We start from the raw sequence: 24502 nt of genomic DNA, 5'->3' as shown, positions 1-24502 counted from the left end.
GGCCCCGCCCCCCGCGCCGGCCAATCGCGTCCGGCGGGCCGGGCGGGGCCGGGCGGGGGGCGGGGCCTCGCGTCCCTCTACCCCCGGCGGCTCCCGCGGCTCCGGAAACGCGGCGCGGGGCTGCTGGGCTCCTCGCGCGGGCGGCTCCGCGGCGCTTCCTGCCACGCCGGGCCTCCCAGGGCCGCGCCGGCGCTGCTCCGCCGAGGGCCGCGCATCGGCCGCCACGGACCAGGGTGAGTGTGCGGCCGCGGGGAGCGGGCCCGGGAGGGCGCGGCCTAAGACGACGGTGCTGGGGAGTGCGCGGCGGGGGGCGGGAGGGAGGGGTGGCGTCGCGAGCCCCCGGGAAGCTGCTGGGCCCCGAGGCGCACTGGAGGGATGTCGGGTCTCGGGTGTTGGGGACGAGGAGGCCCGAGGCCTTCCCGCGGCACTGGGCGAGCGGCGAGCTGCGGCGGGTAGCGGATGTGCTGAGACTTACCCGCTTTTGGCTGGAGCGTGGGAACCTATCAGTGTGGGATGCAGGGCGCCTCCCCCCAAGAGCGTTGGAGGCCGGGGGGGGGGGGGGGGGGGTGGCGTTGGAGGGGAGTTAAAGGGCTTTTGCCCAGGCTGCGGGAGGGCCTGAGCCTCCACAGTTAGGGAGCGCCTGGTGGGTGAGTTGGCAACTGATTCGGCTGGTGCAGTCCCTCTGCCTTTTCGGTGGGGGTCGAGCCTCACTTGGGAGGAGGATGGGGTGGCCTACAGTAGAAGGGCTAGGCCGGAGCAGAGGGGGATAGTCCTGGCTGAGTGAACTCAAGCTCAAGGCCCTGGTTCCCAACAGGGATTTCTCTGTCCCCCTTCTCGGGGTCACCATCTCCCCCTCCAGTGCCCCCGTTAAACTCTACAGTGCCTTCTCTAGTCTATATTTGGATGATTAATTACAGGTCTTGTTCCATCCTCCCAGCACACACCCACCCGCATCCCAAAGCCCATGGCCTCTTTCACACCCGGGCACCCCCACCCTGGCCCTCTTCCCAGAGGTCCCACCCTGTCCCCTCCAGCCAGTGTTGACTTGCCCGGCTGCTGGCCCCTCCGGGCACTTTGGTCAGTACAGATTTTTCTTTTCCGCCTCAGACCCGACATTTTTCTTTTACCAAAGGATTTCATTGGCATTGCTGGAACAGCACCCCCTCTAGGTACTAAGGCTGCTTCACTCCTCCTCTTGCCCCTCCCCCTTTGGGCCTTTAAGCAGAAGCAGCTTGCATGGCACCAAGTATGGCCCAGCGCGCTCCCCCAGATGTTGTGGGATGGACATTTACAATCCTATTGAACAGTGAGTTCCAGCCTTGTGTGTGACACCCCTTGGAAATCACTGGAGAGCAAGTTCTCCCAGAAATTGACCATTAGCAAAGAGACAGGATCCCATTCTGGAGCCTCCTAGGTGAGAATCCTGTCAGCTGAGTACGAGCAGCCAGGCGACCTCCTGATTGTGGACAGGCCCAGTACTGAGGAGGCACAGTCCCACATCCTGGTCCCTGAGTGCAATTGAAAATGCATATTCCTTGGCCCCACCCACACCTGCTGCTCTACCCCTGCAGTTCTCAGCAAGCTCCAAGGCAGGGTCAAACCTCCCGCTCCAGCCCTGGCACTGACGTGCTGGCCACCTGCATGACCCAGCGCCCCTGGGTTTCCAGAGCGCCCCCCAGTAGACTCCTCCAGGGCAGCGTAACCTCAACAAAGCTCTACTTACAAGTTATTTTGCTTTTTAGTAAGCTGCCATGCATCGTCTTCGGAAAATGGGAACATAAACCTTTACTCAATTAAGTACAACAAACACTACAAAATCCCCTTCTGGTCCACCTTCTGGCTTTTTATAGAAGGGAAAGAAAATGGAAAACCTAAACAGAGAGGGACAGGTGCCCAGGCAGAGTGAGAGAGGAAATCTGGGGAAGCGGGCACAGATGCCTCCCCACCCACATACACAGAAAAAGACACAGACACAAATATCCCGAGAGAAACAGACTTTCCTGGTGAGACACCCTCTCTGTTGGCCCTTGAGGATTCTGCCACTGCTAGTAGCAGCATACAGAGTGGGCCCACTTCAAGCCAGGGGACCGTCCAAGCGGGGTGGGGGAGTCTCAGCAGTGGGTATTCAGTCACTCCTGCCCTCTGGAAAGTCACTCATGGCCCAACAGATCTGCGCCAGGAGAGGCACCCAAGTCGGCTTTTGTCCACCTCGATTCTCCTTCCAACAGGGAGACTTGACCTGCCCGACTGATCGCACACAATTGTTCTGAGATCCCACCGGCCATCCCTTGTGTCTCTTGTAGGTAAGTCTGGGTGTCAAGGGACCTGGTATGTGGCCTTAGAGCTTCTGGAGGGCCCCCGGACAGGGATCAGGATGGCGAGGTCTTGTTTCTCTGCTGGAAGTGCTTATATCTTCATGAATGTCAGTGTCCAGAGGCACTGTACCATCTCAGCCCAAAGCCAGCTCTTGATGCAAGTGACGGGAGAAGAGAGCCAGTAAGGAGATGCGGGGCTTGGGTGCCATGGGGCGGGAGAGACGCCAGAGGCTGTTCAGATTAGACACTGACGACCCTTGGGGCGTTTTTGCTCTGAGCCAAAGCCCATTGAATCCTAGGTGCCGCCTATCGTCTGCCAGGGCCTGAGCACATTCTACTGTGGGTCCTTGTTTCCATGTTCCAGGGAGTCCAGGTGTTTCTGGCGGCTGCCAGATCCATCTAGTTTGGTGGCCCCACATCCCAAGGGAGAAGGGCCACGTTGAGGCCGCTGCTGGCCTGTTGATAGGGGCTCGGTCGAACGCTGACCTCTCAGGCTCAGAAGCAACCTCACGTGTTTTAGAAAACACTTTTCGGGTTGGGGGCGCTGGATGGAGTCACGATTTGCCTGTGTTCCTGAGATGGCTGCAGTGTCTGTGGCCCTTGGCTGGGTCCTACATCCACCCACCACCACCCTTGGGAGGGCCTTTGCCCGCTGGGAGTGTAGACTTGTCAGGCAACACTCAGGTCCCACTTAAACAAGGGGCATCCTGCTATTTCTTTTAAGAGGCGCTCGGTTTCCCTTCGTCTTCCCTGGAGCTTCCGTTTGCCAGGTAGGTGCAGGAACCTGCCCTCCCAGACTCGGGGCTATCTCTGCGATGAGCGAGGCTGCCTTGCGTTCAAGGTCAGCATCATCCTCTGCATCCACCCAGCTCCAAGGCGTATCTTGGTCTGCCTGGAGTGCTGTGACCTTGACCCTCCCAGGCCCACTTTTGGAAGGCAGTGCCGCCTGCGTCTGTCACAGCAGCCAGCTTCTGTTGCAGATTAGTTCCACCATTTTAAAGTAGAGCGCTTGTGCAGATGGCTTCTGAGTGATCAGATGCTGCCCAGCACGGAGGACACGTTGCCAGCTGCGACAGAGGCCCAGGGCTGTGTGCATCTCCCCGCGGTGCTCCTCCATTGCGTCTCTGAAAGCTGCTCCCTGCGCACCTGGTTAATTCTATCAAGTTCCCGCTTCCTTTTGTGGAGGCAGGGCTGCTTTTTCCCTCCCATTTTTTGAGTTCCTTCTCAATGATCTCTGCGCACCTGTGGGCTCCATTACTGTGGGGAGTGCCCTGCAGTGCGCTGGGTTTAGCCCCCTGGGAAGCCGGTACAGGAAGGGCTGGGCGCTCCTGTTGCTACACTGGAGAGGATAGTTGTCAGATTCGTGGGGCTTGTGGCTCTGGGATTGCAACAGTTAATCATGCCAGTTAAGTGGGCATACTTGGCAGGGTCTGCTCCATTAAACAGAATGCTTCGGGTGGCTGGGAAGGGCTGTGGGAGGGAGGACAGAGAGCAACGTTTGTATTTATTGCATGGCGAGGGTCTGGGACAGCATGCTAATAGGGTGGTTTCAAGCCCCGTCTCAAAACCTGTACACACCGTGGGGCCCCACGCCTCCCTGACCTCCGGTGTGGCCTGCTGTTCTCTGGTGCTCAGAGAAGCCTTCACTCTTGGACCCCACAAACGATCTGAACCCACATTTGGCCTGCTTTCTTTGTGAAAAGAAAGTGCAGGCGGTGGCAACTGCAGGTTGTGATGAGGAAATTAAGTTTTGTGAAGGAAGAAGCACAGAGCCAAGTACCAGGTGCTGGTAAATGACATGCCCCTCCCCCACCCATTGATTCGGTCACCCCCACAATTTATCACATGCCCACTCAGTGCCAGGAACTGCTGTAGATACTGGGGTTTCGGGGGTGACCAAGAAAAAGGTGAGCCCTGCCCTGGTATTTCTGAGTTGCTGCTTCGCCCAGAGAGGGTTGGGACAAGCCATGCAGAGGACGCTTTCTGGGCAGTACGGGTCACCACCGCAGCCCGGCGGGGCTGGAGCGCAAAGGTTACCTGAGGAGGTGACGCTGGAGTGATACCTCGGTTCTTGGAAGGGGCCGTCTAGGCCTGTCTGGGACCAAAGGAAGGCCAGAGTTTCAGGCTGGAATGGCTGACATGGGACATGGGGTAGGGGCTAGACCTCATGGGTCGGGCCAAGGCCTGGGGGCAGCGAGACAAGGGTTGTGAGCGGCCATATTTCTCAGGAGACCAATACCTGCTGTTCTCTGCACTCCCTTTGGCGCCACAGCAGCCTTGTCAGTGGCAAGTGAACTTCTTAAATGAGTTGTATCAATGATCCACGGCCAGTTCGGTTTGTATTGAAAACCAAAGTTCATGCAGACAGCAAATTGCTCAAGGGTGCCTGCCCAGATGACAGTGGGACACAGGGGCCTTGGCTGGCCTTGCTTGCACGACAGGCCAGCACCGCTGCGGGGGCCTTTCTTCTCCTGAAATGCAAATCCTTGCGGAGCCATGCACCCTCTCCACAGCTGCTGATGTCTTTTTTTTTTTTTTTTAAGATTTATTTATTTATACAAGAACCGGGGTACAGGCCAGAGGCGCGGGAGGGTGAGAGGACTCACGAGAGACAAAGTGGGGAACAAAACAGGCAGACTGAGGAAATACACTGCTGAGGGGAGAGGCGGCCACGACAGGAGAGGTCTGCTGCGCCATGTGGGCGTCTCCGCGGCCAGCCAAGATCGAACCGGCACTGCAGAGGCTGCGGACAGCTTCACAGCGCTGCGCTCAACCGCCTGCGCCATCAGGAGGCCCCAAGCTGCTGTCATTTTTAATAAATAGTTTCTTGCTCTCTGCCCCGTCCACACAGGGTCGGAGTTTGGGGAAGTCTGTGGCTACCAGCCTGCACTGACCATCTATTGATTTTGTTTTTCTTTTCATTTATTTTTCCTTTAGGTTTTTTGTTTGTCTTGTATTCCTTGTTTCTACCACATGTTGATTTTGTACTCCACCTATCCAGTTTGCTTCCCACACCGAGTTCAATGATGGCTCTGGACTGCTGAGCCGCACCCAGCAACCCTGTTCTGCAGGCCCTGCTGTCAGTGCTTGTGCGTCGTTCTCCTTTGCCGTTCACCCTGCCCGTGTCGTTGTGTCACGGTCTCTGTCTACACCTGGAAACGGCGCGTGCCTGGCAGGGATCTGTCATCGGGCATTTTGCACCCCGCGCACCCAGAGTGCAGTTCTGCACACCCAGCCCGTGGTCACAGCTACGTCTTCTCCCGGTGAGGGGCTCGCAGCATCCCGCGGGCCTGGGCATACAGAAAACTTGCCTCATACGCTTTGCTCCTGCATGTGCTATTAACCCTACATGCCCAGGTATTCCCATTTCAGATGGCCAGCTGCTTTTCAAGATGGAAAGTCGAGCCACGTGGAAGTGTTCTATTTCCTCACGTGTTTGCGCCCTGGGGGCCTGCCTGCCTTTGTGCGGGCCCAAGCTTCCACGCGGTGCTCCCCTCACCTGAAGAGCTGTCCTCAACAGGACTTGCAGAGCGGGACTGCTCCCGATGGATTCTCAGCTTTTGTTTCTCTGAAAACTTTCCGTTTTGGCTACATTTTTGAAGGATGATTTCCTTGAATATAAAGACAGTTTTTCCTCTTGAGCTGTTTTAAAATGTCATTCACTTGTTTTTCCCTTGAACGGTTTTTGACGAGAAGTCGGCGATTGTTCTTCTCTTTGTTCCTCTGTCTAGCACGTCTTTCTTCCCTGTAGCTGCTGTAAGGTTTTTTTTCTCTCTCCCTGGTTGTCATCAGGCTGGTTATGCTGTGTCTCAGGATACCTGGATGATTTTTTTTGCTTCATTTTTTGTTTGCCTCAGGTTTTTTTGGTCATTATTTCTTGAGCAGTTATCTTTGCTCTCCTCTTTTTCTCGGATTCTGCGTGCACGTGGATTAGGCCGCTTTCTGTTCCCCCAGGGCACTGAGGCACTGTTTCTTCAGTAGCTTCTGTACTTTCTGAGCTTCCTTTGCGGTAGTTTCTATCATGGTGTCTTCCAGCTGCCTGGGTGTGCCACCGAATCTGCTGTTCCTGATACTCAGGGCGACTTCCATTTTGAATATTACAGTTTTCACCTCCAGAAGCCCCATTTGGTCCTAGTTTATAGCAGCCGTTTTCCTCATTATGTTCCTGCTTATTTTTCAGTACTTAACCATAAACTAGCTTTCAGCCTTATCTGTCAGAGCCATCAGCTCTCATTTCTGAGTGTTTTTATTGACTGTTTTCCCTGCTTCTTGGGGGCAGTAACTTTTGACCAGCTGTTGGGCGTTGTGGATATTATGTCATTGAGGTATGGGTTTTGGTGTGTGACAGTGCACAGTGTTGGATTTTGTTTTGCGAGGTGGTTATTCATGGAATGGTTTCATCTTTTTGAGGCTTGTTTTTAAGCTTTTCTGGAGCAGGTCAAGGGTAGCTGTGGCTCCAGGAATAGATCAGCCTTACTACGAAAGCATGGCCCTTGTGATTCTCTGCTGCTGCCCAGGTAGTCGCTGAGAACCCTTCAGCTGGCTGCTTGCGCCCATCTTCCTGCCAGGGTATGCCCTGGGAGTTGCTCAGCTTCCAGCTTCCTAGCTGTTCTTTTCACAGTCTCTTGGCGTTTCACCCCCACGCGTGTGCACATTATAATCAGCAAAGGCTGATGGGGACCCTTATGTCAATTTTTTCAGAGCTCTTTCTTTCTGAATAACTCCTTCCTTTCTGGAACATTGCTCTGTAACTTGCAGCTGCCCTGAATGCTGGTCTGTGTCTCTTCAGCATCATAAAGTCACCAAACTCTTATTTGACTTCTATTTGGTTCCTTCTTTGTCCACTTCCCCTACTACTTGGGGCGTGTTTCCTTAGGCAGACCCTACTCTGGCTCGTCACTCAGTCATCTTGCAAGAGTGATTGAAGATTTATTTTTTTTTAAGGTTTATTTATTTATTTATACAAGCACTGGGTACAGTCAGAAGCGCAGGAGGGTGAGAGAATTCACCAGAGCCAGAGCGGGGAGCAGAACAGGCAGACTGACGAAATACACTGCTGAGGGGAGCAGAGGGCACGGCAGGAGAGGTCTGCGCGCCATGTGGGACCCTCGCTGGCCGGCCGGGGATCAAACCGACACTGCAGAGGCTGTGGGCAGCTTCGCAACCCAGTGCTCAACCGCTGTGCCACCGGGGAGGCCCAGCAAGAGATGATTGAAGATTTGAAGTCAGGGGCCCAGTTTTGTCCAGAGGACCCAGAGGCCGCACCGGGCACTCATGACTCTTCACTTTCCTTAGCCCCACCTGCCTCCCTCCCCCATCCCCGCACTTCCCCAGGATGGAGCCCCAGGAAGACAGGTTTTGACAGGCCCTCTTGAGGTGCTGGGAGCCCAGGTGAGCTGTGCTTCCCTCTGCCTCAGCCTCTCACCTCAGTGCGGCACGTGGCAGGGCCTGCACCCCAGCACCTGTCTTCCCTCCCTCTTTCCTTCTTTCCTAGAATCTGCCGAGGAATGGCTGCCCGCTGGGCGTGGGGTTGCCGTCGTTCTGGCAGGGGGGCTGGGTTTCTATCTAGGGACATGACTGAACAGAGATCCCCTGGGAAGACAGTGGAAGGCCAGGCATCCGGCCCAGGTCTGCTGGGACTGGCCCAGGTTCTCTTTCCAGAACTCCTTGATGCTATGGTCAGAGTTCCATGTTAGCAACGCACCCCCCATTCCAGACCCTCACCTGTTGTCCCTGGCATTCCTGGGACCACCCTGGCCTCATTCTAAAGTGACTGGCAGGGCTGATTTTCCCTGCGGATTCTTTCAGGACTTGGTGACGTGACAGTGTGGCTTAGAAAGTACAGAAAGGGAGTGGCGGAGGCTGGACCCCGAGCACAGGGCGCTGGTGTTCCACAGAAATGTGACTTCTGTGGTAAGGATGCCCCTAACATCCCCACCGGCTTTGCCACTAGCTTCATAGCCCTGCACAGCTTGGAAGGACACGGCCCGCGGTGCTGGGACGGGCTGTGAGGAGCATGAAACAGCAGCTGCCGCTCGCATCATGAGGCAGCAGGGCTCCTCCCAGACACTGGTGGCTCAGAAAGGAGTCTCGAGATGAGAACAGACTCATCCCGCTTCCTTAGGATGTTTTTTAAACGCAGGCAATGCTGGGGACACGGACACTTCATGGGGGTTTCCTGTTGAGAGGGGTTCTGAGCACCACCAGGGGCTGCATGCGGGAGGTGGGCCAGATTTGGGAGACGCGGAAGAGCATGAGTGCAGGTGTGGGAGACATGAGGGAAGGATCACCCTCTCAGAACAGCCGCCTGCCCCTGTCCTGGGCCCAGAGCGCAGCCCTAGCCAGGTTGGGGCATGGAAACAGTTCCCCTTCCCAGGCCCTGCTCGCGCACCATGCCACTGTCGCCCCTGGCCACCGATGTCACCCGCATCCTTTTCCACTGCAGGAGCCCGGGGTTTGAATCCTGCCTCAGTCCCTCACCTGTGCCTGGGAGTTGCTGCCGGACGCCTCCCTTCCTGCGGCTCAGCTACGCATTCTGGTGAGTGGAAAGGGCACCTGAAGGGAGGCGAGGGACCTGTCAGGGAGGCCCTGCCAAGCTCTTGGGCTGTTGAAGTTGGGGTGGGAGGCCAAGCTGAGCATGGGGATGCGATGGCTTATTGCCACTCACCCAAGGAGAGACCTGCTCAGTACCACTTTGGTGTGCATCTGCTCACCAGCCCGGCAGACCCTGGCTTCCAGTTGTCTGGGCACCGGGCCTTGGCCCAGCCTGCGGCCGCAAAGCCCCAACGGTGGGCTGCGGTCACAGGAAGAAGGCCGCAGTCCCGAATGAGCATGCCTGCAGCCCTCCCAGCGGCAGCCTGCCCGTCTTTCTCTTTTCAGAGGCGCCTCGGCGGCCCGGCACAGGACGATGGGTGAGGATTCCCGGCCACAGGAGACGGCGGCCACCAGCTCCCCCAGGGCCGGAGAGCCAGGCCCCGAGGTGCAGCGGCCCGGGCAGTCGGCCGCGCGCGGAGCGAGCCCGCAGCAGCTGCCGGTGGAACATCACTTCGCGTGCAAAGAGTGCGGGGCCGCCTTCCGCCTCAAGGTCCTCCTGGTGCAGCACCAGAGGGTGCACAGCGAGGAGAAGGGCTGGGAGTGCGGCGACTGCGGGCGCGTCTTCAGGGGGGTGGCCGACTTCAACGAGCACCGGCAGAGTCACGTGGCGGCGGAGCCCCGGCCGGGCCCCAGCCGGGCGGCCGCGGCGCTGGAGACGGGCGAGCAGATGGAGCGCGAGGCCAAGCCCTTCGCCTGCGAGGAGTGCGGCCGGCGCTTCAAGAAGAACGCGGGCCTGAGCCAGCACCTGCGGGTGCACAGCCGCGAGAAGCCCTTCGCCTGCGAGGAGTGCGGGCGCGGCTTCAAGGTGCACACGCACCTGGCCCGCCACCAGAAGCTGCACGCGGCCGAGACGCCCTTCGCCTGCCGCGCCTGCGGCCGCGACTTCCCAGACCGCCAGGAGCTGCTCAAGCACCAGCGCGCGCACCGCGGCCACCCGCCCTTCGACTGCGACGACTGCGGCAAGTCCTTCCGCGGCGTGGCCGGCCTGGCCGAGCACCAGCGCATCCACAGCGGCGCCAAGCCCTACGGCTGCCCGCACTGCGGCAAGCGCTTCCGGCGCAGCTCGGAGCTCACCAAGCACCGGCGCATCCACACGGGCGAGAAGCCGTACGCGTGCGGCGACTGCGGCAAGGCCTTCCGCCAGAGCTCCAGCCTGCTGGAGCACCAGCGCATCCACACGGGCGAGCGGCCCTACGCGTGCGGCGACTGCGGCAAGGCCTTCCGCGGCCCGTCCGACCTCATCAAGCACCGGCGCATCCACAGCGGACTGAAGCCCTACGAGTGCGGCCAGTGCGGCAAGGCCTTCCGCCGCAGCTCGGGCCTCAGCCGCCACCGCAGGACCCACAGCAGCGCGCGGCGCTGCGAGTGCAGCCAGTGCGGCCGCGTGTTCCACCGGCGCTCGGCGCTGCAGAAGCACCAGCCCAGCCACCAGGAGTAGCCGGCGGCCGGGTCGGGCCCCGCCGACCCCTCCGGGCCCCTGGGGTGGGCGGCACCGCCCTGCCGCTGTTGTTTCCGCGTCGCCGGGAGCCCAGAGGGTGGGCAGAAGCCTGGCAGGGACGCGGGGGCAGCCTGGTCCTCTGTTTCCCGCCCCACCCCCCCAGCCAGTGAGGGGCGCAGGTGGCCTCCCACCTTCCTGAAGACAAGATCCCCAAAGTTTTTTGGCCTACTTGAATTTATAAATTTTTAGGGATGTACATAGAGTGCTCAGATGTCTTACGGTATTTAACTTACTCGTTTACTTACACGTACCTGTTGGAAACCGCACATGATAGAGAATAATATATTAATCTAGAAGACCTCCCTCCCTGTGCCCACTGAGGGCCGCAGGGTCCCATGCTTCCAACTCCTCACCTCGCTTCTGACTGCACCACCCCCACCCACCTCCAGGCCCCTTTGAGTCATCACGCACCTTCAAGGTGCATCTAGCGGCCTCGTCCTTCTGAGCTGTTGCACTGTGACAACCCTGCACCATGCCCTCACTAGAAATTTCTTCCCACACTTCAGTACATGTGGCATTAGGAAGGTTCTTTCGTTTTTGATGTGTCCTGTGACTTCACACCCTGACAGCCTGAGGCGTCACTCTCTTCAGTGACCTTCACGAGGCCTTCTGTGGTGCCTGCCCTTGTCCTGCGGGCTCCACTCCTGGGAGTGGTTACTAATTGGGGTGGGGTTAACCGCGGGGCCTGTTTTCTCATTTGCACATGTCCACTTGCACACACATGTGCGGCTGGCATCGCTAGCACTTTGCTTTAGGATCGAGGGCCTTGGCCTGGAGTGGCACGAGTCCATTTAAAAAGTAGCCGAGGGCACACCCTTGTAACAGCAGACGTCTGAGGACTCCCATTCAATGGGACACCTCTCCTGGGGAAGGAGAGCCTTTGCAGGTGTGCTGCTTCTGCATCCCTCATTGCCTACTCTGTAAACGGGGTGGGGATCACAGGACCTCTCTCCCAAGGGTGTTCCAAGGACCGGGATGCCACCCCTGGCACAGAGGGCATGCCCGGTAAAGGTCATCTGCTGTCATCGCCATCCATCTCGCTGCCACGGGGGCCCCACCACCTCACCTCTGACCCCATCTTCCATGCATTCATCTCCTTTGGCCCATCATCAGGTCAGGCCGCCTTTGGAGACCACCTCCCCGGCCCTTCTGCATCTGCTGAGCGCGCCGCCTTCTGTGTATCTGGTTACCAGGCTTCTGTGGCACGAGCTTTTGATTTCTCCATATCCAGGCGTCCACTTGGTCACTCAGTCTTACTTTTCATTCCTTCAGTACTTAAATAGGATGATGTTTTCTTCTTGAATTTTAATCACAAATGAAAAGTTGAACCGCCCTACCCACCGGAAGCTGGCAGCACCGGGCGGGCGGGCTGGTGGCAGCAGGCTGGAGAAGCGGGCTTGCTCCTCCTCCGCATTGTAGACTTCCATGTGGGCGGTACTTGGCTCTCCCACCTGGCCACTCGGGCACGGGGGAGAACCTTCCATTGCAGGCTGGCCGGAGCGCTCTGACTTTCTCATTGTGGCCCTTGCCACCCCTAGCACAGCTGGGCCTCCCCTAGATCAGGGGGTGTCCACACTCGGTCTTGACAGCCCCTGGCTGAGCTTTGGGCTCCTGGGAGCCTTGGCCATGCCTGGAGTGGATTCAGTGCCTGAGCAGCAGAGACGCCCCAGAGACATCTCAAACACAACAAGACTCACTGCTGCCAGCATGCGGGCTCACCCTCCCAGCCAGCGGCTCCGGAACTAGAAAGGTTGATTTAATGGCTTTCATTTTGGCACCTAGGGGGGCATTCACCCTCGCGTTCTAGTATCACTTCCTGTAGCCCCGCCTAAGATGGGCATCGGAGCATTAGCTGCAGCCCTCTGATGACGTGCATGTCACGGCAAGAGAAGCCAGCCACACTGAGCCTGGCTGTGATGTGTGACAGCTGTGCCCAAGAGGGGCACTAAAACAAGGGTTTGGAGGGCAAAGATGCCCTTCTGATGGCCTGTGTGGCAGAGAAATAGAGGCTCGTCCCCTGGGGCTGGGCTGTCTCTGCCAGCAGCCTCCCTCAGGAAGGGAGGCACAGGCACAGGCTGGCCAGGGATCTGGCCACACGAGGGCCGCAGTGTGCCTTCCCAGCCTCGCCTGGGGGACACTCAGGCCGGAGAGGCCCACCCTTCCAGCGGGACCACTGGGGCTGAAGCAGAACGTCCCAGCAGGCCCCCCTCCTAGAAAGCAGGGTCCCACTGGGACTCCAGTGACCTTAGCCGAAAGGGACTTCCAGGGCCACGGCGGTGGCCCTGCATCTCCACACTGACCACACTGGAGAGAAACCACAGCACTTGCTGCACAGTGATCCTGTTGCTCTGTGGCTTCAGTGGTGGCCAGTCTTCTCTGAATCACTTCCTTCTCGCATCAGTTTTCTCTTTCCAGCTGTTAGGCTGTGTGTGATCCAACCGACATGACACCCACGGGGCAAGGCTGGCGTCTTGACCTGGAAGTCCTCTGCCCTCGCCCTTCCACGAGTCTCTGGCTGAGTTTTCGGCAGGATCCAGACACAGTATTAACTGGGACCCTGGCGCCGCCCTGGTCATCGCTGCCCCATCTCTCCCAGCCAGGAGATAGCATCCTGGTTTCCTATCCTGCTCTCCTGTACTATTTTCCATTCTTGGTTCTAGAATTTTCTCTCAAACCGTCTTCTAGAGTGAACACTAAAGATCGTGTCTTTCCTGTCCCTGTGTGTGCAGTGAAGTCTGCTCTCTGATCGCAAGCAGCCGTGGCTTTCGCGTGTCCTGTAGTTGTGCGAGTTCAGCTTTTGCCTCTGGCTGCCGGAGGTGGACTGCCTCGTGTGCGCTAGGCGTGCCGCCGCGTCGGCCACAATGTGCAATCGAGCTTCCTGTCGTGTGCGCTTGTCTGTGCGTTGGTGTACCTCCCTCATTTCTGTTCTCTTCATCACACGATTCCTGTGCAAGGGAAGCGGAGAGCAGTTGGGTGCAGAGAATGCCAGCTCTTGTTTGAAGTAGATCTTTCTTCTGTTCTGAAAGAATCTTCCTGTTGCTTTTGTTAGTTTTTTAAATACTTGCTAGAGTTTGCAAAAGAAGCGCTTGTTTACCGTTTCTGCCGCCTGGTGAGGTCACTGTGTCGGTTTGCTTGAGCCCAGTGGTGTTGCTTCCCAGGAGCCCCCGCTCGGCCTGTTGTGTGCCACGTGACCCCACCCATTTCTGGGCCATGCCCATTAAGCCACAGCCAGGTCCAGCTCTGGGCAGCCAGTGCCTGGACACGATGGGAGGGCCCATCAAGGCTCTTCTTCTGTGAAGTGCCAACAAGGAAACCGAGAAAGAAGTTTCTAGTTGATGTTGGAAGGAAGAGGAGGCCACCCATTATGTAGTGCAGTCCCCCCGACGCCCACCCTGAGCGGCATGGGCATGAAGATCATGGGCTCCTGGGACCCCGGAGCAGTGTTCATCCCAGCAGTGCTACGGAGGCCTGGCCCAATTACGTTCTTGGCTTCCTGGTGACCACCATCCTGGGTCCACCTGTGCCCCTGCTATAGACCCCCTAGACTTGAGGCAGCTTGATTGGGTCTCCCCTTTTTGCAACCTGTCAAGGGCCAATTGCATTGACAAATTTGCGGCTGCTTTCCCCGTGTTCCTGGCCGAGCCCCACCTGTCGTAAACGCCTGTTGAACGTCGCGCTGTGCTCTGTTTTCTAAGATGGGGGAGAAGCGACACCTCGTCTCCACGAGTTTGCCCAGTGCTTTTCTGTGCGACCCTGTGTTTGCCCCAGGAGATGAGTCCAGTCGCCTCCCACCCTGCTCTGGACGCAGGAAGGCCTCGCTGCTCGCGGCACGTTCGCCGTGGGGCCTTGACCCTCTGTAGCGCTGGTCTGCTGACAGGCTGTGGCGCTCATTGCCTTGGTTTGGGTGTTTCCTCTCGAGGAAAAATGGCCCCTTTGAGCTCTGCCCTCAGTGTTATCTGCCCACCTGAGCGCAGTAGCTGCGTCCAGCCCCAGCAGCCCTCGTGGTGTGGCTGTTGCGTTTTCTCGTTTCGCCCTGACCCCTCAACGTGTCTGTTTTACGCACTTACTATAGCCAGCCTTGCACTGGAGCTTCGCCCGCCCCCACCCGTCAGATTGTGAGCTCTTACGAAGACAGGGGTGCCCCCCGCCCCGTTTGAGTCCCCTCCCGGATCTAGCACAGTGCCTTGCAGCAAGTAGATTTCAATAAATATATGTTCGGTGGCGCTGGTCTTCCTTGGCTACTTCTGTCAGAGCTTCCGCCCCAGGGTCCCCATCCCACTGGGACCAGTGAGGGCCACCCCGCCCCACCCCGCCCCGCCCCGCCCCGCCCCACAGCTGGAGGGAAGAGAAGTGCCCTGGTGAGGGAGGGCTGACTTTTCTGGAAGTTTGAGCCGTCCCTTGGCAAGAGGCCTGTCATTGGGCTACATGCCTTCACCCCAGCTGGGCTTTGCCTGGAGCCTGAATTCCGCGCAGGGGCAGACCAGGCTGCTGTCGCCTGCGAATGGGGTGATATGAGTGTCCAGAGCTGGAGCATCAGCCAGCATCTCAGAGCCGGGGGGCAGGGAGGGTGGTCCTCTTGGTGGTCAGTGGCCAGCTCGCTCCCCAGTGACCGTTTCCTCAAAAGAGGGACAGATCCTTGGCTGCCTGACCCTCCCAGATGCAAATGGGGCTCAACCATGGTGTCAGCTCCCAGGTCCCAGAAGGATAAGCAAGGAGTAAGTCCCAGGAGAGCTTGGGTTGGGCCCTCATGGGCCATGATGTGCCCAACGGGAGGAAGCAACATTCCGGAAAGGAGCATGAGGCTCCCGCCAGCCCTGTCCCCAGCAGGCGCCCCAGCTGGCCCATGTCTTCCCTGCAGGGTCCCAACCTTGTGCTGGGCATTCTCCCGATGCTGCTTCTGGGCAGGTGCTGTGACTGCCCACAAGTATGCGAATGCCTGCCCCATATGCCCACTCCCAGCCTGGATGCCTGTGGCAACCATTTGCTGGGAAGAAGCTACCGCCTGCTTCGCTGGCTCCTAACACGCTTGCTCCTGAGTGGTCCACCTACTTGTCCTTGAAACGTGCAAACTCCACGCTGCCGGGCTCTCCTTGTGCCAGAGTCAGAGAGGCCACAGGTCCATTTGGACAGTTAATCCTTGGCCGGGGGGGAGGGGGGACAGCCGGGGCTTTTCTCCTGGGGGCCTATAGTAGGTAGGATGTTGCTTTCTGCCCTGCTTCGTGCCCCTTCCTTCTGGAACCTGGTCGCTTCTCTAACATCACCCTCCTTTGAGGTCCCCCCAGAAGTCATGCCAGCCTCGCAGTTCATGGTCCCCACAACCCCGTAGGGCCGGTGTCTAGGCCCCAGCTCCAGGCACAGCCCTCTGCCCCCCACCCACCTGTGTCCAGCTCAGCCCACCTGGGGGGAGAAGGCGCTGCCATTGTCCTGGTTCATTTGGGCTGTAGTGGCAGAGGCACAGACCGGGTGGCTTCACGGCAGACATTTCTTCTCACAGTTCTGGAGGCTGGAAATGCAAGATTCAAGTGCCACTAGGTCCTGCATCTGGTGAGGGCCTGTGACCTGCTCACAGGCAGCCGCCTTCTCCCAGCATCCTCACCTGGCAGGTGGGGTGACAGTGCAGCCCCAGGCCTCTTTTCTAAGGGGGGGCGGTGAAATCTCCCGGGGGCTCCACCCAGTCCCCCTGTCCTGACGCCGTGGCATTGAGGGTTAGTTTTCAAAGGATGAGCTGGGAGGGCACGAACCTGCAGGCTTCAGCAGGCATGAGGCAGAAATGGGGCTTGTGCCTTGGTGCTCACGTCATTTCAGTCTCCTGACCTTTTAGCCTGAGACTTCCGGAACAATGTCGGGGCCCACCCTCACCAGCCCCTGCAGAGATGCTGACGCCTTCCGTGTGCTGGCCTGGTGGCCCGGTTCCTGAGGTCCTGAGATAACACACACTTCATGCCAACGGCCAACAAGTAGGGCTGCCCTGGCCTCGGTGCGGGGCGCAGCCGACGCAACCACAGTGACGCAGCAGGACGCGCCTGCAAGAGCCAAGAGGAGCAAGGCACGAGCGCACCCTGCCTGCTGGTATCAGGGCCCAGGGCCCGGGCTTCTTGGGGAACACGTGGGCGACTTCGATCTTCACGTTGCTGAGCTGTTGGAAGCGGCACCCACCGAACACATACTATTGCTTGAATTAGAAGATTTTCTAAAAATATATATATAATCAAAAAAATGACCCCTGACTTTTTCCAGGCCAGACAGTTCAGGAAAACCGTGCTCCCTCACCACCCCTCACACCTTTACTGACCTTCACTCAACAGTGTGTGGAGCCCCTGCTGTGGGCCGAGCCCCCCCCACCCTTGGAGGGGGGACATCATCTCTGCGCCCCAGGACAACACCAGAGCAAGACTAACATGTCACCAAAGTGCCACCACCAGTGGGGTCGACCTTCGCCAAGCCAGGCCCCTGAGATTTGTACACTTGAATGGCTGTGGGTTGTCCTGCAGTCCTGCGTGGGGCCTCTCCCCTTGGGAGCCATTGTGCTTTCAGATCCCACCCACTGCTGGGCAGTGCCCTCCAGACCCAGAGCCCCTGGTGAAGGTGCCCTGCCAGTGGGGGGGAGGACAGGGCTGTCCCACCCCAGACCCAGTGTTGGGGACCCTGCAGGCCCGGACCTGGGGGAGCAGACCACTGCCTCTTGTGCCTTGCTTGATTGCATCTTTAGCCCCGCATTAGAAAGGCATAGTCCTCCAATTTTGTTCTTAGAAATTTGCTTTTATACTTTTGTTTTATCATGATTAGATGTTTTTCATTCAGGAATCTCTCTTCATCTATAGTATCTGGCTAGGATCTGCTGTTTTGTTGGTTTCCCTTACATGGGTAGCCAACTGTCCCAACACCACCCTTTCCCCAATTTCCTGAAATACCAAATTCATCACGTACAACATAAGCTCCAGCCTCCACATGAGTGGGGGCTTTGTTTTAGTCACCCCAAAACAGTATCTGACACATCATAGACAACCACTGTCAAATGAATGAATGGGTGGGTGGATGGATGAGTGGATACTGGATACTAAATTTCCTGGAATTTCTGTTGCATCAATAATATACTGATGCTGCTCAGTCAAGTAACGGTAGTAGTATGTTTTGCTGTCGAATTGTCTCTCTTAAGCCAGTCCAGACGCCTTTGTTTTTGCCCAGTCCTGTGTACTTCTCTCCAAAGGGCTTCACAATCAGCTCATTAGTTTCCATTGAAATCCTCCTTTGGTTTTTATTAAGACCGCACTGAAGTTATACTTTACTTCAGGGGAACTGACGCCGCTCAGAGTTGAGTCTTTCTCCCTAAGAACATGACACACTGCAGCATTTATTCAGACCTACTTTTATGACCTATAATGAGTTTTTATATTTTTCTTTATCTGGGCCCCCTCTGAGGCACGGTGTGGTTTGTCTTGCTCTTGCCAGCGGGCAGTGTGAAAGGTCATACTTGTTAGCTACTAGTTGCCGAAAAGGTAGAGCTTTTAAAAGCGCTCACATGATGACCTGCCGGGCGCAGAACATTTCTGAACAGTTTTTCTCTTGCTGCATCTGTGCCCGTATTGCCTTGGTCTCGCAGTGACCGGGATGAGTCCGTTACGGAAGAGTGGCCAGGTTGGCGGGAACGGCTGTTGAGTCTTATCAGATGCTTTTCCTACATCAGTTGAGATAATATAGTTGTTTCCTCTTCAACCAGTGACGAAGTGAATTACATGACAACCAGCAATGAACTTAATTACATTAATTCCGGTTGACACTGATTTATCATTCATTGCACTCTCGAGGAAACCCTACCTGGGTTCACGTGGCATAGGATCTAGGGTCCTTGAGTTGATGTTCATGGCAAGGACGTGTCTGTCCCGCGCTTGTACACTGCTGTCTTAGTCTAGTTTTGGCACCGGAGTTAGAATAACCTCATGGTGTGGGTTTGGATACTTTCCATCTTTTTCAATACAGAAAAGGGTTTGGACAATATGAGAACGACCTGTTTCTTTTCAGGTTGAATAGAATAACATGAAGCCCGCTGCAGTCTTGAAGGGCAGATCTTGACATTTCTTCTCTGGATGTTGTTTTATTCCAACTTTCTGTTTCTTGGTTAATTATTATGTCATATTTTCCTGGATAATTATCTACTTTATCTAGGGTTCCCAGTTGATTCATATAAAGATGTATATGGGGGCCTCCCCGGTGGCGCAGCGGTTGAGCGCTGGGTTGCGAAGCTGCCCGCAGCCTCTGAAACGCCGGTTCCATGCCCGGCTGCTCCCCGGCCACCGGAGGAGGGTCCCGCATGGCGCGCAGGCCTCTCCTGCCACCCGCTGCTCCCCTCAGCAGTGTCCTTCGGTCCTTCTGCCTGCTCTGCTCCCCGCTCTGGCTCTGGTGAATTCTCTCACCCTCCCGTGCTTCTGACTGTGCCCAGTGCTTGTATAAATAAATAAAAAATAAATAAATCTTAAGAACCCATGTTGGGCACAGAGTTCTACCTCTCTCATGCCTTCTTCGAACTGTGTCTTTTATTTGTAGGACTATTCATACCTGTCCCTTTGGAAGCTTTTTGCTTGGGTTCTATTTTCTGTGACAATAGTATTGCTCTCCGTGCTGCCGTCCACAGGGAGTCCAGTCCTTTTCGTTTCACAGGGCGTTCCACTGCGTGACTCACGTTCCCACGTTCCCACAGCTACAGTGTGTGTAGCTCTCCTGTCCCAGCTGGATACCTGGTTTGCTTTCCACACCCAAGTCCCCCAACAAACCATTGTGTGTGGCCCCTGTGGCCACCATAACAAAGTGCCACAAACTTGGTGGTTTATAACAACAGAAATATATCATCTCCCAGTTCTGGAGGCCACAAGTTAAAGATCAAGGCGTTCGCAGGGCCCTGCTCCCTCTGAAGACTGTACGGGGGGGCCCTCCCTGATCTCTTCCAGCTTCCGGTGGCCACAGACAGTGTCCTTGACTGGTGGCCTCGGCCCTCCCGTCTCTGCCTCTGCGACCATGGGGCTTCTCCTCTTCCGTCAGTCTCTGGTTTTCCTCTGTCTTACTGTGTAAAGAGACTTGTCGCTTTGGGCCACTCGGATAACCCAGGACGCCTCCTCTCAAGATCCTTAATCACATCTGCAAACCCTTTCTCCAAATCAGGTCACATTCACAGGGTCTGGAGGTTGGGATGTGGGCAGATCTTTTTTGAAGGGGGCAGGAGGGCACCATTGAATTCCTCACAGCCATCATCACCTGTTTACTGGTGCCCACCCCAGATTTCTCCAGTTTGTATACTTGGCAGGGAAAAGTGGGGTTATAGGGGAGATGTCTCTTCAATTGTCTTGCAAATGCCTGTTGCATGACTGAGAATCCTCAGACATTTCACCATCAGCCAATCTGGAGGCCAGGTCACACACCTCGTGATGCCATTCGCTTACTGTTTTGTAGTGACAAGTGAGGTCTGAGCACCTGTCAAAGGTTTCTGGGCCATTTGGATTCTATTGTGAAAAAGATGTTCGGCTTGTGGCCTATTTTTCTAGTGAGTTCTTTATCCTTTTCTTATTTTGTTCCTTCTATCTTCCAGCTGTGAGAGCATTGTCGGTCATAAGTGTCTTCTCTCCTCCAAATCTCCCATCAGCATCTCTCAAATTGATGCATCCGAAAGCCACCCCAATCCCTTTACTTAACTCTCCTCAAGGTAGCTTATGTGCGCCATCTGTCCCTGTCAGGAACAATAAAATACTTCCTAATGTCCATTGTATTGTAGTTCTTGAACCGTGGGTTACCTAAACGTGTATTTCTCCCTTTGTAAACACGTGGGGACTTTTCTGGCTACTTTCTGCCAGAGAGCCGCAGGCACACGCCGCGGGTGAGCGGGCTGGATCCAGCGCTCCTCGAAGCAGACAGAGGCGCACAACGGGGAGCCGGAGGGTGAGCGAAAAGATGCTGTCCTGAGATTTGGGCTTTGGTTGGATGCTGGGGGAGGTGGCGGGGGGAGGGAGCTGCCAGAAAGCAAGGACAATTCTGTGATTGAAGGTCTCGGTCAAACTCAATAGGCAGAGCGCCGTGAGGATGCGGGGGGCGGGGGGTGGGCTTGGGCATTCTGTGGAGTGCACACTGGCCTTGGTTTTATCTGTGCTTAGAACAAACTGTGACGTGACCTTGTTTCATCCCATCTGACCATGGTTTCAGTGTAACCTTGTCTGCATTTGGCATCTGTGAGACTCTGTGTCCAGTTGTGAGCGCCAGACCAGATTGCAAATGCCTTTGTTCTTTTATTTTCTTCCCTTTCTCGGGGGTTTCAAGCTTAATTATACTGTGGGCAGAGATCAAGCTCTGAGTAATGTTGAGCCTTTGAAACATGTTCGAACCTGCTTCCATTCCAGCCTGTCTGTGGGCCCCGGCCGTGGCGGGGCTTGTGCTAGATGGTTCCTCCCTCCTGCTGCAGCCGTCCACAGCCTCATCACTCTGGCGTCCTGACTGCTCGCCGGCACGATACAGGGTGCTCTCCCGAATGCACCTACGAAGTCATCCTGCCAAAAAACTTGAGCCCACATCTGATCAGCCTCTGTTTCTTACTACCAGAGTACAGGAAATATGGACTTGACCTTGGTCAAGTGCCGGGCAGGGAGGCAGTTGTCAATGTACAGACTGGGCAAAGGAGGCCGAGGTGGAGCCTACACGTAGCATGAAAGGCTTCAAAGCATCCTTCAATGGGTGGGACCCACTTGGCTCCTGATTCAGACACACTATACAGAAACCAGTGGAAAATTTGGGCGCCGACTGCATATTTGATGATATTCCAGATGTATTGTTAGTGTTTCCTGTGAGAATGGTGTTCTAGATATGTGAGTCAACAGCCTGTCTTTCGGGGGTACATACTTAAAGTTGGTGAACTCAAGAATAGGATGTGTGGAATGCATTTCAAAATAGCTCAGGAAATTCTGGGAAGAGGACGGTGACATAGATTTTTAATCTCCCTAAATCCTCACATACAACAGAATCAGATTACAAACCCTGACCCTTTACAGCAGTAGGCGCAAAGGTCTTCCTAAGGACCCCGAAGTCCAAGTGGGTGGGTACAACACCTGTAGCCGCCAGACCCACACGGCAGCCACATCAGAGGGAAAGGAAACACCAGGAGACAAAGGAGGCAGTGACTGGCCTGAGAACGAGAAGCGGGAATAGTCGACGGGTCTTCCTTGGAAACGGAGGCAAGCCGGTTGAGAACACCTTGGTGCTCCCTGGCTTGAAGAAGCCCCACTCGGTCTCTGCCTCCTGCCGCACCTGTCATCTCCCTGTGTGTTTATGCCTCTGCGTCCAAATGTCTCCTTTTATAAAGACACCACCCACGTCGGAGAGGCCCGCCCCGCTCCAGTGTGACCTCGTCTCAACTAAGTATTTCTGTAATGATTCTATTTCTAAATAACGCCCCGTTCCTAGGTTTGGATTGGAGAGTTAACATTTCAACTTATAAATTTTGGGGAAAGGCACAATTCAATTCATACCACCAAGGAAAGAAATTATGGTCCAAGGATATTTTATTTCCAGCCAAACAAACTTCCAAGTGACATTTACCACACCGGAAAGCAAGAAAACAACCCGAACCCACCAGGCCGCATGAGAAGGACGTGGACATCAGAGGCTTATTAGTCCAAGCCCCAGGAGTCCAGTACCGGGCAAGCACGCCCCCGTCTCTCCCTCTGTAATGATGTTTCCAAAATCTCTAACTGATCACCTCCTGTGGCGCTGAGGAAACCAGTTCATAAGGTTGAAAGTTCATCGGCAAAGGGCAAGAACCAAGCATTTATCCTGCTTTGCCAGGGCGAGCTGAACCGCCGGGTGAGCAACTCACAGGCGGGCCGGCGGCTCCTCGTCACAAGCGCTGCTGTCAGCACGTGCAAAGGACGCGAGAACAGGAGCGTCGTACCCGTTTCCCGTTTTCAGTGCCTGTGAATTCAGGGGTCCAGTCTCTGAGCACCCACAGCCGACACCACAGCACAGTGAGAACGGAGGTGCTGTTCCTCCTGGCGGAAGAACACGCCGCGCCTGCTCCGGCCGAAGGCCTGGGCTGGCGTGTGATCACACCTCTGGATCCAGCTGCCAATTTTCAGGTGCTACTAACGACAGAGGGACAACGTGAACTGTACCTTGCCGGTGATGCCAGCAAAACCCAGGCTGTGACAAAGGCTGCATGTCACGTGTGGGCCGGTCCTTCCACACGTGAGTTGTGAGGGAAAGACCAGAACAGAGTGGGAAGCTCTAGAGGCAAAAAGACGTTCAAGGCGAGTCACGCGCCCCGCGGGAGAGGCCGAGCGTCTGGAGGTGGGCGCTCGCGGGATAAGGCCGTGACGGCGCAAGGGACTCCTGGTTCCCGCCCACTCCCGGGTGCTGGTGGTATTGTATCGCTGTCAACACCTTCAGAGGTCGTTTAAGGAGGACATTTTTGTAGCTATCGCCTGGATCAAGAAATACAAGTTCTCCACGTGCCCCTTGACGCGGCCCGAGGCTCCCTTCCAGTCGTGGCCGCCTTTCTCTCCCCGAAAGTAGCCCGTATCCTGTTATTTCTCTCCAGTGGTGCGTTTGCCTCACGCTCTGTTTTGTCTAATATGGATACAGCAATGCCAGCTTTCTTTTGACTCGTGTTTAGAGTCTTTTTCTATTTTCTTTCCTTTTGCTTCCAACGTTTCTGTGTCTTTATATTTTAGATGTATTTTTAAAATAGCATGTTGTTGACTTTTTGCAACTCCAACCTGTCCGTCTTTGTCTCGTGGCATTTAGCCCTTTTCCTCCTTGTTGCCTGCGCCTCACTTTCAGTCCTCAGGAGCGTGTCATTGCAAACGTCCTCCCTCTGGTCCCGACTCTCACCCCTCCGGCCATCTGCCCTCTGCCACCTCAGTACCGCTCAGTCCCCCGAGTCATCGCTGCGCCCTCCTGGCTGGCCTCCCTGCTCTCCTTCTTGCCCCGCCTTCTCAGCTCGGCGGCAGGTCATGGGCTTCATCGCACCCCTTCCCCAAATCCATATTTGAAGCCTTGACCCCCCAGAACCTCAGCATGTGGCCTTATTTGGAAGTGGGACTAAACCTTGCGTGGAGGTGATTAGGGTGCGTCCTAGCCCGGCGTGACTGGGGTCCTTATAAGAAGGAGGTATTCGGACGCAGAGACACACCTGCCGGGAAGATGTAAACAGCTGCAGAAAGAAGGCGGCCATCCTTCAGTCAAGGAGACGAGTTTGGAAAAGGCCCCTGCAGGCAGTCCTCAGGAGGAGCCAGCCCTGCTGACGCCTTGGTCTCAGCCTTAGCCTCCAGCACTGGCAGAGGATAGATGCTTGTTACCGAAGCCACCCACTCGGGGGTCCGGCCGCCTTAGCAAACACATCCTGCGTGCCATTCTGCTCAAAACGGCTCCCGCCTCACCCAGAGTCCAACCGAAAGTCCTCCCGGGGGTCTCCACCGCCTCATCCTCCGCCCTCCTCTCCTGGCGCTCCGCTCTGCTCACCCCTTGGCCGCCATCCTGGGCTCCTCGCACGCACCAACCAGACACCGACCTGCCGCAGCGCCTTGAGGGGCGAGGCCTCCTCCCCCTGAAACTCTCTCCTCACTGTCCCCTGCCTCTTTCTGCTCAAAGGTCCTCTCCGGAGGGATGCCTTCCCCAACCACCTCTTCTAGAAAGGAGTCCCCTCACACCCTCGGTCTGCCCTGCCTGCTCTGTCTCAGCCTCTCCTCACTCACCACCACCTGTCGAGCCGCAGCTGCTCGAGTGTGTGCTCGGCCTCCTCTCCAGGGCGCAAGCTCCGAGGGGCCAGGCGGGCCCTCAGCAAAATGAGCGCAAGACGGCATGAGGCGTGAGCCACAGCGCGGCAGCGTCGTGCGTGTCTAGCGTCCTCCCGGGGGACGTCGAGGTGGTCTCCAGTTCTGCCCGGTATTTTTTAAGGCCTCAGTAAACGTGCGCCGACAGGGTGGTCTCCAGGAGTGCCAGCGCCGGGGCCCGGGCGCCCATGCCCTCGTTGCTCTTGCTCTTGCCAAAGTCAGTGGACACCGCTGCGTTCCCCGCTGGCCGGCGGCCGCCATCCCCGGGCAGCCTGGTGGGCAAGCGTGGCGCC

The 24502-nt window shown here is 56.6% G+C and overlaps 1 protein-coding gene across 3 annotated transcripts; it reads left to right on the top strand.

Annotated features, from left to right (window-relative positions):
* The first annotated feature begins 194 nt into the window (after positions 1 to 194).
* Positions 195 to 10347, top strand: ZNF275 (zinc finger protein 275). 3 transcript variants are annotated; one of them, XM_037511793.2, is made up of 5 exons: positions 195 to 233; positions 2229 to 2303; positions 8124 to 8228; positions 8761 to 8853; positions 9195 to 10347. In XM_037511793.2, the coding sequence occupies exon 5, from the start codon at positions 9223 to 9225 to the stop codon at positions 10345 to 10347; it is 1125 nt and encodes a 374-aa protein (XP_037367690.1). In that variant the 5' UTR covers positions 195 to 233; positions 2229 to 2303; positions 8124 to 8228; positions 8761 to 8853; positions 9195 to 9222. The 3 variants fall into 3 exon arrangements, with proteins under 3 accessions (XP_037367690.1, XP_037367689.1, XP_037367691.1); XM_037511792.2 differs by lacking the exon at positions 8124 to 8228; XM_037511794.2 differs by lacking the exons at positions 2229 to 2303; positions 8124 to 8228 and having other exon boundaries at positions 213 to 233.
* The last annotated feature ends 14155 nt before the right edge of the window (positions 10348 to 24502 follow it).

Source organism: Talpa occidentalis, unplaced genomic scaffold (assembly GCF_014898055.3).
Source record: "Talpa occidentalis isolate TD23 unplaced genomic scaffold, MPIMG_talOcc4v2.1 talOcc4.15, whole genome shotgun sequence".
NCBI lineage: Eukaryota > Metazoa > Chordata > Mammalia > Eulipotyphla > Talpidae > Talpa > Talpa occidentalis.
The sequence above is the reverse complement of the archived record's forward strand: the minus strand, read 5'-3'. Positions and strand labels throughout refer to the sequence as shown.

Excerpts from the sequence above, each read along its gene's own strand:
- ZNF275 (XM_037511792.2), top strand. The coding sequence starts at position 9,223 with ATGGGTGAGGATTCCCGGCCACAGGAGACGGCGGCCACCAGCTCCCCC.